At 37.3% G+C, this 11,868-nt stretch overlaps 6 protein-coding genes and 1 long non-coding RNA gene across 16 annotated transcripts; 3 read left to right on the forward strand and 4 right to left on the reverse strand.

Moving 5' to 3' along the window:
- Positions 1-49: 49 nt before the first annotated feature.
- Positions 50-836, reverse strand: LOC129577871 (mediator of RNA polymerase II transcription subunit 22). Its single transcript, XM_055465647.1, has 3 exons — positions 642-836; positions 465-566; positions 50-394 (listed from the first exon to the last, which is right to left on the reverse strand). The coding sequence occupies exons 1-3, from the start codon at positions 742-744 to the stop codon at positions 177-179; spliced, it is 423 nt and encodes a 140-aa protein (XP_055321622.1). The 5' UTR covers positions 745-836; the 3' UTR covers positions 50-176.
- Positions 837-1,080: 244 nt separating this feature from the next.
- On the forward strand, positions 1,081-2,064 carry LOC129577867 (EEF1A lysine methyltransferase 2). Its single transcript, XM_055465641.1, has 2 exons — positions 1,081-1,458; positions 1,527-2,064. Exons 1-2 carry the CDS (start codon positions 1,254-1,256, stop codon positions 2,000-2,002), a joined length of 681 nt encoding a protein of 226 aa, XP_055321616.1. The 5' UTR covers positions 1,081-1,253; the 3' UTR covers positions 2,003-2,064.
- Positions 2,065-2,235: 171 nt separating this feature from the next.
- LOC129579427 (mitochondrial ribonuclease P catalytic subunit-like) lies at positions 2,236-3,573 on the forward strand. The gene has a single exon (XM_055469509.1). The coding sequence runs from the start codon at positions 2,308-2,310 to the stop codon at positions 3,571-3,573; it is 1,266 nt and encodes a 421-aa protein (XP_055325484.1). The 5' UTR covers positions 2,236-2,307.
- A 459-nt stretch (positions 3,574-4,032) lies between these two features.
- Positions 4,033-6,010, reverse strand: LOC129577873 (uncharacterized). Of its 2 annotated transcripts, none has more exons than XR_008689048.1 (3): positions 5,895-6,010; positions 4,607-4,727; positions 4,033-4,539 (listed from the first exon to the last, which is right to left on the reverse strand). It is a non-coding gene; the product is annotated as an uncharacterized LOC129577873 (long non-coding RNA). The 2 variants fall into 2 exon arrangements; XR_008689047.1 differs by having other exon boundaries at positions 4,797-5,954.
- A 35-nt stretch (positions 6,011-6,045) lies between these two features.
- LOC129577859 (aprataxin and PNK-like factor) lies at positions 6,046-8,059 on the forward strand. Its single transcript, XM_055465626.1, has 5 exons — positions 6,046-6,390; positions 6,499-6,573; positions 6,640-7,346; positions 7,410-7,573; positions 7,661-8,059. The coding sequence occupies exons 1-5, from the start codon at positions 6,292-6,294 to the stop codon at positions 7,843-7,845; spliced, it is 1,230 nt and encodes a 409-aa protein (XP_055321601.1). The 5' UTR covers positions 6,046-6,291; the 3' UTR covers positions 7,846-8,059.
- Positions 7,971-9,199, reverse strand: LOC129577861 (translin-associated protein X). Its single transcript, XM_055465628.1, has 2 exons — positions 8,336-9,199; positions 7,971-8,271 (listed from the first exon to the last, which is right to left on the reverse strand). Exons 1-2 carry the CDS (start codon positions 9,082-9,084, stop codon positions 8,076-8,078), a joined length of 945 nt encoding a protein of 314 aa, XP_055321603.1. The 5' UTR covers positions 9,085-9,199; the 3' UTR covers positions 7,971-8,075.
- A 220-nt stretch (positions 9,200-9,419) lies between these two features.
- On the reverse strand, positions 9,420-11,789 carry LOC129577865 (B-cell receptor-associated protein 31). Of its 9 annotated transcripts, none has more exons than XM_055465640.1 (4): positions 11,673-11,789; positions 10,782-11,034; positions 10,386-10,666; positions 9,420-9,911 (listed from the first exon to the last, which is right to left on the reverse strand). In XM_055465640.1, the coding sequence occupies exons 2-4, from the start codon at positions 11,008-11,010 to the stop codon at positions 9,732-9,734; spliced, it is 690 nt and encodes a 229-aa protein (XP_055321615.1). In that variant the 5' UTR covers positions 11,011-11,034; positions 11,673-11,789; the 3' UTR covers positions 9,420-9,731. The 9 variants fall into 9 exon arrangements, with proteins under 9 accessions (XP_055321615.1, XP_055321608.1, XP_055321614.1 ...); XM_055465633.1 differs by having other exon boundaries at positions 9,420-9,923; XM_055465639.1 differs by having other exon boundaries at positions 11,589-11,727.
- Positions 11,790-11,868: the final 79 nt, after the last annotated feature.

An 11,868-nucleotide genomic window follows, 5' to 3' on the forward strand; every position in this document is an offset into this window, starting at 1 on the left:
TCCGGTATGCATCTAGTAAAAATAAACCCTAAAAACATTAGTCTGCATGTAATTTGCATTGATGAAATTTTATCCTTTTCTTCTCTTAATTTATTTCTTCCGTTCTTCATAATTTTCTTCCTTAAATTTAGTCTTATTTATAGTAACAACTAGTTATCCAATTTATTTGCAAGTGTTCATTTAAACTCGCTTGTGTAGTACTCTTCTTCCAGGTCGTACAAGTCGATGGCAGCTGCTTCACGTAAGTTCATCAGTTTTTTATCACATTCCGACTGGGTTGATCGAAAGAGCTGTGAATTGGCTGTTATGGCATCATTCACCGAATGGAAATCATTCAAAATCAAATACTGTTTGATATCGGACACGAGTTTCATTAGCGATTCACCGGCTCGAACTAGTTTGGAATAGAACAATGACTATCAACAATTTTGCACCGATATCAAATATGTTTCAAATGGGCTTACCGATATTCGCAGCACGAACTTGCATCTCGTACGTATCCTGTTCGCATTGCGTAAGCTTAGAGAGTTGTGAATCATTTTCTCCTTTGGCCAATTTTATGATTTCTGTGAAAACAAAACAAAAGATTATGATTAAATTGCCTACCGCACTTTCCGGCTCTTTATGTGTTTACTACCAACCGAAATAATTTTCCAACATAATTTTGCAGTCCTCCTTTAAGCGAATGTTGTAGGATTTCAAGAGAACCTCTTTGGATTGCGGATGATTTCGCTGCTGTGCCATTTTTTTTCAGCTTCAATAAACCAAACTATTGCTATAAACAACACAAAAGTAGACTCAGAACCAGACTCTTTGCATGAAGAATATAAACTAAGTTGTTCAGTCGAAATGTCAAGCTAAGCAATACTGGTGGCGACATCAATCGAAATGCTTTTCAATTTCGACCGGCTTTGAATAAGAATTTGGAGGTAGCAAAATTGAACAAATATCCATCGTTTTTTTTCTTTAATATTAGTAAAAAATATTAGCAAATAAATCCAGAAGAAACAAATTTGAAGAAAATATTTCATTAAAATGAACCAAAATTCGATGGAAAGGATTTCAACCTTTTGATTACAGATGTCGTAAGCAAATTCACTCACACCAATGTATGTAAAACCAATTCTGACATGTGTCAAACTGCTTCGAAAAATGTTAATGTGTCCAAAGCGGTTTTAATGTTATTGTGTCCAAAGCAAAGAATAGTTGTTGGCAGTGAATAAATAAATTGCATCCATCAAAAGACAGACAAAATGTCAGGCAGTGAAATACAGGAATTGGATGGTTCGGAGTTGGGTACAAAAGATTACTGGGATAAAAGCTATGATACTGAAATCAAAAACTACAAATCGCACGGTGATGTTGGTGAGGTTTGGTTTGATGAAGACAGTCAAATTCGTGTGATTAACTGGATGCTGAAGAATGACATTGCAGAAGAGAGTGAATTTATAGATTTAGGTAAATTGAAGTTGTGCTCATTAGTATCATCAAAGTACTAACGTTCGTGTTTTGTCATATATTTTAAGGTTCAGGCAATGGCATGATGTTGGTCGAGCTGTATCGTGAAGGATACAAAAATCTAACCGGTGTCGACTATTCCGAAAATGCCATTGAATTGGCAAAACAAATTGCAGCCGATCAAGATATGGAAATTACTTATAAAGTGCTCGATTTACTGAACACCGATGAGATAGCACAGAAATTTGGCGACAAAAAATTCGACATCGTTCATGACAAAGGCACATACGATGCGATTAGCATTCATCCAGAAAATCCGGCTGAAATGCGCCAAAAATACATTCAAAGCCTGTACAATTTAACGTCAGACTCCGGTTTGTTGATATTAACATCGTGCAATTGGACGGAGTCTGAGCTATGCACCAGCCTAACCGGAAAATTTGAACTGTTCAAAATAATACCAACACCATCGTTCAAGTTTGGCGGATCAGTTGGCAATGTTGTTACGCAAATTGTTTTTAAGAAAGTTGCTGTTAATAATTAAGACTTTGATATTTGTTTCTAAATCGATTGTAAATCTGAAATATACAGGAATTTTCATTTGAACAGAGTTTTTTTTCCCATTGTTGTTATTGCATTGTTGATTTCTTTTTGGTTTACAGTTCCATACAGATGTACGTAATGCTCGTCGAGAAGTTGGTTTCAGTTTGGTTAACAGATGGCGTTTGGTGGTCAACATCGTCAATATTTTGATTTCTTGTGACATTTCAAAGAGTACTGAACACATGGGTGAAATAGAGTCAAATTTTGCCGGCAGTACATTTAGTTTGTAAACACAGGGGAACAAAAATGTTTTCTGTTGGTTTTAGATCGAAATTAGTGGGTTGCATCAATTTGCAGTATAAATTCGTGAAGCATTTCTCCAACGAGAGATTCTCAAAATTGTCAAAGTCAAGAAAGGGGCCGTCTGATGATGCGAATTTCTTGAAAGAGCTGGAGGTGTTATCAAAGTCACGAGACTGGAGGAATGTTCTTGATCTGGTGAAAAACCAAGGATTGAAGTGTAATCGCTCATCAGTTCAAGTGTTCAACAATTTAACAGCACAAGCATTCTGGGACGCAGACACCGCGTTGGGCTGGGAAATGTTAAACAAAATCAACAGAGAGGATTTTCAACCAAATTGCGAAACATTTCAAGCATACTTGGATTATTGCTCGATGGACCGAGCAACGTTTGTAGAAAATTTGGAAAAAATGCTCGAATTCATCGGCAAAAATGATGTGATTGTATCGAAAACCGTGATTAAAACTTTGAACCATAAAATTAAAAAGTTCGGTGGATCAGCTGTTCGAACGGAATTGAGCAATATTGGCATTTGCCAAAATTGTGAGCATCAAATGCCGTCACTGTTGCAATCACTACTGGAATTCGAGACACTGAAAAGGGAATTCGAACAACTGATATTAAAGCCACGGATTCCATCCGTTCAGTTGGGTCTCTTTCGGCAAATTGTCAATAAGAAACAATCTTACGATTATGTTATCGATTCACTGAATGTGACCAGAAATTTTCCAGATAGCAAAGGGAATATTTTCAAACAGGGGAAATTACTGACGCAAATCGTAGAGCAACTCAGAATGCAAAACAAAAAGGTGCTTATCGTTGGGAAAAAGCATGTAGAAACTTGGCCAGAGTCAGCGGTGAATTTTATTCGAAAAAATACCACCGTGTTTCTATCCAATCACAAAGAAGCAGTCGATGACGTATTCATGATGTATGGAGCCTTGGTATCGGGGCCTAATGCACATTTCGTAACGAACGATATGCTTACGGATCACATGCAAGAGCTCAGTGATAATGGTAAAAAGCTGTTCAAAAATTGGCAGAAGCAACATCAGCATTTCATATCATATGATTATAAAACAGACTCGACCCACATATATTCACCCAAGAAATTCCATCACAATGCGCGAAAAACCGAAGACAGCAAACAATGGCATATACCGTACACAGAGAAACCATTGCTGTACTCACCCAAAGGACTGATTCGTCGTGTACCAGTCGAATGGGCTTGTGTCAAATTTAAAAATCGTAGTCAAAACGAATTGTTTTAGTAAATATTTTTTTTAATAAAAATTAAAATGATTTATAAATTATTATGAAATCCAGACTTTTATTTAAAGCAAGAATAATTTTGAATTTTGTTGACGAATAGACCATTTTCAGTTGAACCATTCTGGAATTTTTTTATTCTGATCATTTTTCGAGTTTTCAGCGAATGATGTTTATTGTATATATTTGCTCCATTCGTACGAATCAGCCCGTCTATTTCAAGTTGATCGTTTTATTTGACCACTTAGCTGCCAGAAAATCATACTCTTCGACGTAAACTGTCACCTTCCGTGCACCCGCCAATTTTTCACGTTCTCTGTTCCATGCAGATAAGTCCGCACATATTTTACATGTTTTGTTGTTTGTCATATGATTTCGCAATATTTCATAATATTTCGTCACCATTATGGATTATTGCGAAATCATACGACAAACAGCAAAACATGTAAAATATGTGCGGATTTAATTTAAATTGTATTTTATTTTATTTCAAATTTATTTTTTTTATTTTTTTCACTGTTTCGACATCAAAACAAAAATGAATATGACGGAATGAATTTGAGCGCGAACAAATTTGAAATTTTTTCTTTCGCATTCTGCCGTTCTCCAGTAGTGGCGCTCTACTATTTCACACTCAATGTTTTACATAGAAAAATTGACAGAATATTGCCGGGTGAATGTGAGCCATTCGAAGATTTCTTGGAAACAATCGATGTCGCATTCAAAGAGTGGTGGATGCTTTGGAACATTCGGTGCGCGCTGTTGATTTGCTTCTTTGACATTGACCACAGAAGAAGATGAAGAATTCATGGCATTGGAACCATCATCGCCCACTTCCATTTGATTGTGCTCAACTGCATTGTTTGGATTACGATTCATGTTGTAATTCATCTGGTGTTCGCTTATTCTGATGCTTGATGTTTCAGCACTTCTGAATGTGATCAATTTTTACACAAAATTAGATTTTGCTGCCATGAACGGATGAATAAACGAAGATTAAAAGCAATTTTCAATGAAAAAAGGGGAAATTCCTACCGAATTCGACAGTTCGTTGTTTGTTTTGTTAATGCTAAAGCGACGCAATACAAATCTGCTGATTGATGATAAAACTGCATGAAGTTGGCCTCGATTATTTTGCAACCGGTTGGAGAAAATTCTGAAATTTTCGTTAAAAAAAAATTTAAAACAAATGAAAGTATATAGAAATTTGATTTGTTTTTTTTACCATTTTTATTTTCTAAATATGATTTAGTACAGGGTGGCTGACATGAACTGCAACAAATTTCAGGGCAGTATATCTGACGATCCGCTGATGACAGCTTTGTCAAAATTCGTCTGTTGACTGTTCATTCTATTGTTTACAAGACTGCAGAAGCATTTACGTCTTAGTTTTGTCTGAACAAATTTTTCCGTGATGGAATTCAAACGTAATAGTGTGATTGCACTTTATTTGGCTGGAAAGGCACAAGCTGCTATCGTTAGACAACTGCACCACCTTAAAGTGACTCCATCCTTTGTGTCTCGAACCATAGCTCGTTACAACAATACTGGCAGCATTGCAAAACGCTATGGAGGTGGTCCGAAAAGAACTGCCACTTCGCCAGAAATGGCTCGGAAAGTGAAGGCTCGAATTGAGCGAAATCCACGCCGCAGCGGAAGAAAAATGGCTGCTGAGCTGAATATTTCGAGAGAACGGATGCAACACATAGTCAAAAACAAACTTGAACTCAAACCCTTAAAATTCCAAAAACGGCACGATCTTACAACCGATCAAAAAAAAACTAGAGTGGAAAGAGCGAAGGAATTGCTTCGCTTGCACGAACGTGGCCAGATTCCGAACATCGTGTTCTCTGATGAGATGCCAATTTCAATCGAGCAACATGTAAACAAACAAAATGATAGAGTCTACTTGCCAGCCAGGTCATATGAAGGAGACCATATTGAAATTGATTGATGGATTCTTAAATTTTGCCTATTTCCCGATAACTTTTGCCTTTGGAATCAATAAAAATGTTCACAAATAAAAAAGTTATAGCTTTTTAGTTTTTTGCAGTTCATGTCAGCCACCCTGTAGTATGTTAATAGTGAAGAACATTTGCTCTCGCCGATTGAATTATGTGGTGAATTTCATCTGAATCTTGTATTCAGATGCCCATTAAGAGAGTATCAATAACGTTGGTTCAATATTGAATTTGTTTAGTTCAAACATGAAAGAATGGCAATAAGTCCACCACAAATTTGTCGCACTCGCCGCAAAAATGATTTAAACCAATGTAATTTTAACGAATAAAAACGATTGCATCAATGCACGTGTGAACCGTACTCAATACAAACAAGAAGATAGCAGTCACGGCGAAATGTACTCAGCCTTCAGAGCAAACAATTAAAACTGAGTTTAACTGTGAAATATATGTGAGAGAGCGATTTGGAATTCAGACTATAAAATGAAATAAAATCGACGAAAAACCGCTTTCAAATCGCTTTCAAATCGCCTATAGTTTGGAGTGTAGAAAATTGAGCGCGAACCAGTTTGTGTATTTCAGAGGAACTGAGAGAGGAACTGTCAAGTACAAGCTGTCAAAAAAATCCGACACTAGCATATTTCATGCCATTATTGCGCTTCAAATCGGTATTCATTTTGAAGTAAGCAAATCGTTTGCGCGACATTCAAAACACATCATTTTCAATTGAATTAGATTTATTGGAAATTGTGTCGAAAAATGAGCGTTGTGCCATCGATATCGTTGGTGAATGTCGCGAGCAATGAGAAACATTGCTTGAATTCATCGGAAAGTGTAATTGGTCGCGGCTGGCTCAATGTAAGTTTTAACTGTAGAAAACAACAAACAACGGAATTTCACAACAGATAAAAATCGCTGTTTTCCCAAGAAAATCTACTGAGAAAAAAAACTTTTCTTTTCTTCCAGTGCAATGACAAACGCATTTCGCGGAATCATGGTGTTCTCAAAGTGATCTCGTCAAATTCGGTTGCGGTGCTTTCGGTAAGATGAAAAATTCTATATCAGAATAAAACGAATACATTTTGTTTTTTTTTTTCAATTTTGTAGACGCATCAGAACTCGATGTTTTTTCGAAAGAAAAACAACATCGAAGTTAATCAAATCGAACAGAACAATGAAGTGAATTTATTTGTTGGCGACTCATTTGGTTTGTTGGTGGACGAGTTTTGGTTTTCGATTCAGCCGTCAGACAAAGGGAATGACGTCATCGGTGGATTGCATGCAAATATAACACAATCGATTGCACCGTCATCAAGTGGTACAAAGCGTCGATCGAGCTCCGATTCTGAGCCCGATTCCACGAACAAAAAAGTGAAGACTGAACCAAATGAATTTCAAGATGATGTCGCTATAAACGAAGTAGCCAATGATGTGAATGGTTTGAGTAACGGTGATCTAGATACAACACTACCTACCGATACAACCAATGAAATGCCATCAACCAGTGCATCAAACATTCCGCAAGATCAGAACGATTCCACAGTTGTCGATCGACCAATCAAACCAGAACCACTGGATCCAGATGAAATACAGCCAACGCCAACGCCTACGATAAAAACGGAACCGATGAGCCAAGAGGCAAATATCGATTCCACGATGGAATCCACTCCGGTTACGGTTAAAACAGAATCAACCGAAGTGAAAACAGAACCAGCCAACAATGAAAACAACGACGATGGTGCAACAACGTCCAGTGGCAATACACATCAACCACCGCAACGTGCCTGTTGCCGATATGGTATTCGCTGCTACAGGTAATTCAAGCATATGGAGACATTCGTTCTATGTTATTCACAGTAGTTTATGACTTTTTTCAGACGAAACCCAGCACATCGTGTACAAGAAGCGCATCCGGGTGATGCAGACTATCGATTGCCAGACTATCCCGATCCGCCACTAGGTGCAGCTCCTTGTCCATACCTCGATCGCTGTTATCGACGTAATCCAGCGCATTTCGCACAGTTCTCCCACAAGGCCAGCTGTTAGTATTGAATCTTTCATAATGCTTCGAACACGATCTTTTCCAATATTTTGATCGAACCAATGACATTTTGTTCATTATTTCTAGGGCGAACAGATTCATCCGGAAAAGAAGGTTATGAAGCCACAGCAAAAACACCAAAGCGAACAACAACCAACACTGCGACAAATGATGTTCAAGACAGCGAAGATGACCCATACGCAACCGATGATGATTCAGATGCTGATTTCCTAAATGATGATCCATCGGAATCGGATGAAGCAGATGAATAAGTAGATGGATAAGCAAGAATCAACTCAAAAATAAAATGAACCATTATCCCGTTCTCAGAAGAAAATTAACAAACATTGTCAAAGTAGTTTATCAAGGAAACTTATATGTGAAATTCGTTATATATAGGTGTAAGCGATATTTTTATTGTTTCGTAAGCCAAAAATGGAGAGAATATCTCATAAATGAAATAAATTTGGAAAATGATGCGTTGCATAGAATGTGTCTTGATTTAGTAATTGGCGAATCCTTCATCGACATCATCGTCGCGCTCTTTTTCGTTGGCATCGTTTGAGCTCCAAATGGCCGCTTCGCTGCCGCGAACTTTGATGTTGTAGCACACCTTTTCGACTTTCAACACACTTTGATACATTGCGTGCATCTTTCGGGACATTTCCTTGTGGCGAATCGAGCCCAGGCTCAGATATCTGAAACAATCGATTGACGTTTAATTTCGGTGGATACTATTGATATTGACATGTTGTCACTTACCCAGAATAAAGATGTTGTACAAAGTTGCAAGCCTTGCGACATGTTTCAATATCGCCGCTGCCCAGTGAATTGATGCATTTCCGCATGATTTCGCCGCTTAAGTCGGCCAAGCCGAGCATGAATTCGATTGGCTGAACCAAGCATGTCATTTCCTTCAAACCTTCTGGTTCTTCTTCCTTTGCAGTCATTTCAGAGCTGGCTTCGTTGCTGACGCCTTCTGTGCTCGGTTCTTCCCCTTGGTTGGCAGTTTCTGCATTGGCAGCATCTGAACCATCGTCCGGTTTCACTATGTACGTCAATCGCTCTTGTAGATCAGACCAATTCATGATGTGATCGTTGAACAAGTAATCATAATACGTGAACGCTTCGATAAATTCCTGTATCCCAGCCGAATATGCGCGACCATATTGGTATGGGTCGCAGTTGTGCAGTTCCTTGGCGATGCTTGAAAAACTGTTGATACAAATATTGTTCAGCCGGGTGTATGCATCGGATAGAATTTTGGTGGCATTTGGCTTGCGCATATCCACTGTATGCAACAGAAATATCAATCGCTTGCTTTCAATCGTGATGTCACGGCCGTGTTTCACAATGCGTTCGTACCGATCATGTTTGTCATTCAATTCATTCGCATATTCGCGAAAACTTCTGACGACTGGATTATTGTCGTCACCACTCGATGCCAAATCAACCTTTTTATCGTTACGATACTGGTTGTTTCGATTATTACGAAAGCGTCCACGATTCATGATGAAATTGTTCAATTTGATGTGGAAATATTTACGTTCTACTCCCGAAAACAATACACGCTTGTCGGACGTCTATTGTTGAACTAAACTCACACAAGAACTGTCAGAAACACGAAATGTCATACACTGAAATGTAAACAAAATCGCGTCTAACACCGTGGTTCGGATGACGTCACACGACACTATACATGACTTTGTAAATGAATTTCGTGCTAAATTGAATTATTCCGGCTATTTTTAAATAATTTCACCGGCAATTTGGCTGCAATGTGTATAATTTGATTCTGAATTACAAATGACGGACACAGTCTCGTGTAAAATAAAACACCTGACGATTTTTATTTTTAGAATTTTTTTTTCTGATATTTTTATTCATTACTCTATTAGTGTAATATTTGGACAGAAAACATTCAACCTCATCTTTAAGAGAAACCAAACCCTGATTTAAATGCCATCTCGATAGAAATATGTTTCGTACAAAAGTATGAACCAATGATGCTTAATCGTTTAACAATTTCATACGTTCAACATTTTTGAAGAATAAAAGGAAGTTTAATAATAATTTTATTTTTTTTTCAACGTTTTGTTGTTTTTCATGTGTTGAGAATTAATGGATTGGTAAAAACCGAGAGAATTTGTTAGATCGCCTAGTCATCTTTGCCACCGCCCGATACAGTCAATCGACGTTCGAGTTTGCTGTACTCTTCGGTGAGCCGATCGTATTCCTTCTCTAAACCGGTTGCTTGTGATTTCAATGCCTCTTTGTCTTTTCGTTCACGTTCCAATTCTTTGTTCAAATCCGAAATTTTCTGCTTCAATTCGCCAATCTTTAACCAAAACTAATTTTCGTTAATAAAAATGTATAAAAAAAAAACTTTTTATTTCGAAATTTTGCTCGCTATACAATATAAAATGTAGATGTATGTGAAACCAACACAACAGAGTACAGTGAAAAACAATCATTGGGGAATTGTGTTTATTTTTTTTCAATTCAAGTAAATGCCACACCAATGCACATAAATCATATCGTGAACGGCTCTGATATGCAAATTCATCTAAAATGTATCGGTCCAGTTATGCGAATGCATTTCTAGCACATTTATTGCGTATTTGTGTGACATTCAATTGAATTGGCTCAGTTGGTATGAGATTGGAAATTGGGATTCACAGTTAATCGCAAGCAAAACTTCGGGATAAAAATTTTTTGATTGTGGACATGTTATTTTGGAATTTTGCAATCGTTGACAAAAATAACAACATCAAAAGATAACCATGAACATTTGTGTTACCATGTGACTTACCAATTCATCAGGTTTTGAGTCACTCTTTTTGCTGTCAGCCGATTTGTCATCGGATTTCTGTTGCGACAACAGGGAACGAGCGGCGGTAGTTGCACTTTGTGCTTGTCGCATCGATGCTTCGGATTGTGCTAACAATTGTGCTTGTGACGAAATCAAGATGACCAAACGACGAATGACCAATGTCAAGAAAATCGAAAAGCCCGAAATGTAAAAGTTACGCTGTGCACGGAACAAACGCATGCTATGCTGTAATTCAACATTCAAGTGTTCGGTGCCGTTTTCTGTCATATTGAAAATGTGCGCGCAGGATGGGACAAAAAAATAAAAATACATTTAGTCTCGCCAACTAGACAGACAGAAAATAAAATTACGGGCCAAATGAATTGGGTTACAAACCATGATGTGAATATTTGCGCATCTCACGGATGGCTTCCAAAAGAAACAACACCAAGATACCAAACAACAAGACGAAATAGATGTTCGCCTGTCGACTTATCATCGCCAGAAACTGTGACTTGAAGAATCGATTCCATCGTTGTGGTGATGCTATTGGCAATACCAATAGAAGCACAACGGCAATTTCAACGTACAAAAATGTGGCGATTATTGTCCAGACCAAACTCATTTTCGCTGATCAATTTCTAGTTTCCTATAAAATGAAGAGAGAGAAAGAAAATTAAAGCAAATACCAACAAATGTTAGTACCGTATGAAAATTGAAAGAAAAAAAAATAAATTTCACACTTTTAGCAACAACAAAAAAAGTATTATTTTTGCTCTTTTCGGGAAGCTCTGTTTATATTTAGTAACACAAATAAAACCACAAATTGTTGGTTCTAACCTAAATTATATGAGAATAAATTACGATTGTTGATCGAAAAATGAAGTCGAAGAGAAAACACAACAAAATAAATAGTTGAATATAAGTTATATGAGACCCAATGAAATACGGCCGACTATCTTTATCACTGAATTTTTTTTGACTGAAGATGAAATTCTATTTTCTTGCCAATACGTAATTCAAAAAAAAAATGAATCATAGCGAATGTGTGAGTGTTGTTCGGTGTTTATGATGGGTAGTGTCGATACGAAAGGCCACATCAGACGAAATGAAAAAGACGGCATTCGTATGAGAATTGACGTTTGTATAGAAATAATGTTTTGGATTTTTTGCAGTGTATGCGTATGCAAACCAAACTATTACAGTGTTGTTGTTGTTGCTGTTGTTGTCTAAAAGTTTCGAGCCTCAATTGAAAATCAAATCTGTCTATCTCGTTTGCAAACTGACCTATTGTAAATGTGAACTTGTGCGAGCAATTGAACGCAGTACGATAAGATTCGTGTTGTTTGTCTCACTTTTGTGATGCGTCAATTCTGTCGAGTTGAAAGCGAAAAATGATCACGCGTGACACAGAACCACTTATTTTTTTTTTATAAGACCACGTTTTGACACAACGTTTGACAGTTGTGCCGGTTTGTAAATA

Source organism: Sitodiplosis mosellana, unplaced genomic scaffold (assembly GCF_009176505.1).
Source record: "Sitodiplosis mosellana isolate CC-2019 unplaced genomic scaffold, AAFC_SMos_1.0 Smas_scaffold_6226, whole genome shotgun sequence".
NCBI lineage: Eukaryota > Metazoa > Arthropoda > Insecta > Diptera > Cecidomyiidae > Sitodiplosis > Sitodiplosis mosellana.

What these genes read in the sequence shown, in the direction of transcription:
- LOC129577871 (XM_055465647.1), bottom strand. Translation starts at nt 744, where the DNA reads ATGGCACAGCAGCGAAATCATCCGCAATCCAAAGAGGTTCTCTTGAAA. An exon ending in TATGTTGGAAAATTATTTCG is followed by an intron (nt 567 to 641) that starts GTTGGTAGTAAA and finishes TTGTTTTCACAG; the next exon opens with AAATCATAAAATTGGCCAAA. An exon ending in AGTTCGTGCTGCGAATATCG is followed by an intron (nt 395 to 464) that starts GTAAGCCCATTT and finishes ATTCCAAACTAG; the next exon opens with TTCGAGCCGGTGAATCGCTA.
- LOC129577867 (XM_055465641.1), top strand. Translation starts at nt 1,254, where the DNA reads ATGTCAGGCAGTGAAATACAGGAATTGGATGGTTCGGAGTTGGGTACA. An exon ending in GAGTGAATTTATAGATTTAG is followed by an intron (nt 1,459 to 1,526) that starts GTAAATTGAAGT and finishes ATATATTTTAAG; the next exon opens with GTTCAGGCAATGGCATGATG.
- LOC129579427 (XM_055469509.1), top strand. Translation starts at nt 2,308, where the DNA reads ATGTTTTCTGTTGGTTTTAGATCGAAATTAGTGGGTTGCATCAATTTG.
- LOC129577859 (XM_055465626.1), top strand. Translation starts at nt 6,292, where the DNA reads ATGAGCGTTGTGCCATCGATATCGTTGGTGAATGTCGCGAGCAATGAG. An exon ending in ATTCGGTTGCGGTGCTTTCG is followed by an intron (nt 6,574 to 6,639) that starts GTAAGATGAAAA and finishes TCAATTTTGTAG; the next exon opens with ACGCATCAGAACTCGATGTT. An exon ending in TATGGTATTCGCTGCTACAG is followed by an intron (nt 7,347 to 7,409) that starts GTAATTCAAGCA and finishes GACTTTTTTCAG; the next exon opens with ACGAAACCCAGCACATCGTG.
- LOC129577861 (XM_055465628.1), bottom strand. Translation starts at nt 9,084, where the DNA reads ATGAATCGTGGACGCTTTCGTAATAATCGAAACAACCAGTATCGTAAC. An exon ending in GTACAACATCTTTATTCTGG is followed by an intron (nt 8,272 to 8,335) that starts GTAAGTGACAAC and finishes CGATTGTTTCAG; the next exon opens with ATATCTGAGCCTGGGCTCGA.
- LOC129577865 (XM_055465633.1), bottom strand. Translation starts at nt 11,010, where the DNA reads ATGAGTTTGGTCTGGACAATAATCGCCACATTTTTGTACGTTGAAATT. An exon ending in GCGCAAATATTCACATCATG is followed by an intron (nt 10,667 to 10,781) that starts GTTTGTAACCCA and finishes TCAATATGACAG; the next exon opens with AAAACGGCACCGAACACTTG. An exon ending in ACTCAAAACCTGATGAATTG is followed by an intron (nt 9,924 to 10,385) that starts GTAAGTCACATG and finishes AACGAAAATTAG; the next exon opens with TTTTGGTTAAAGATTGGCGA.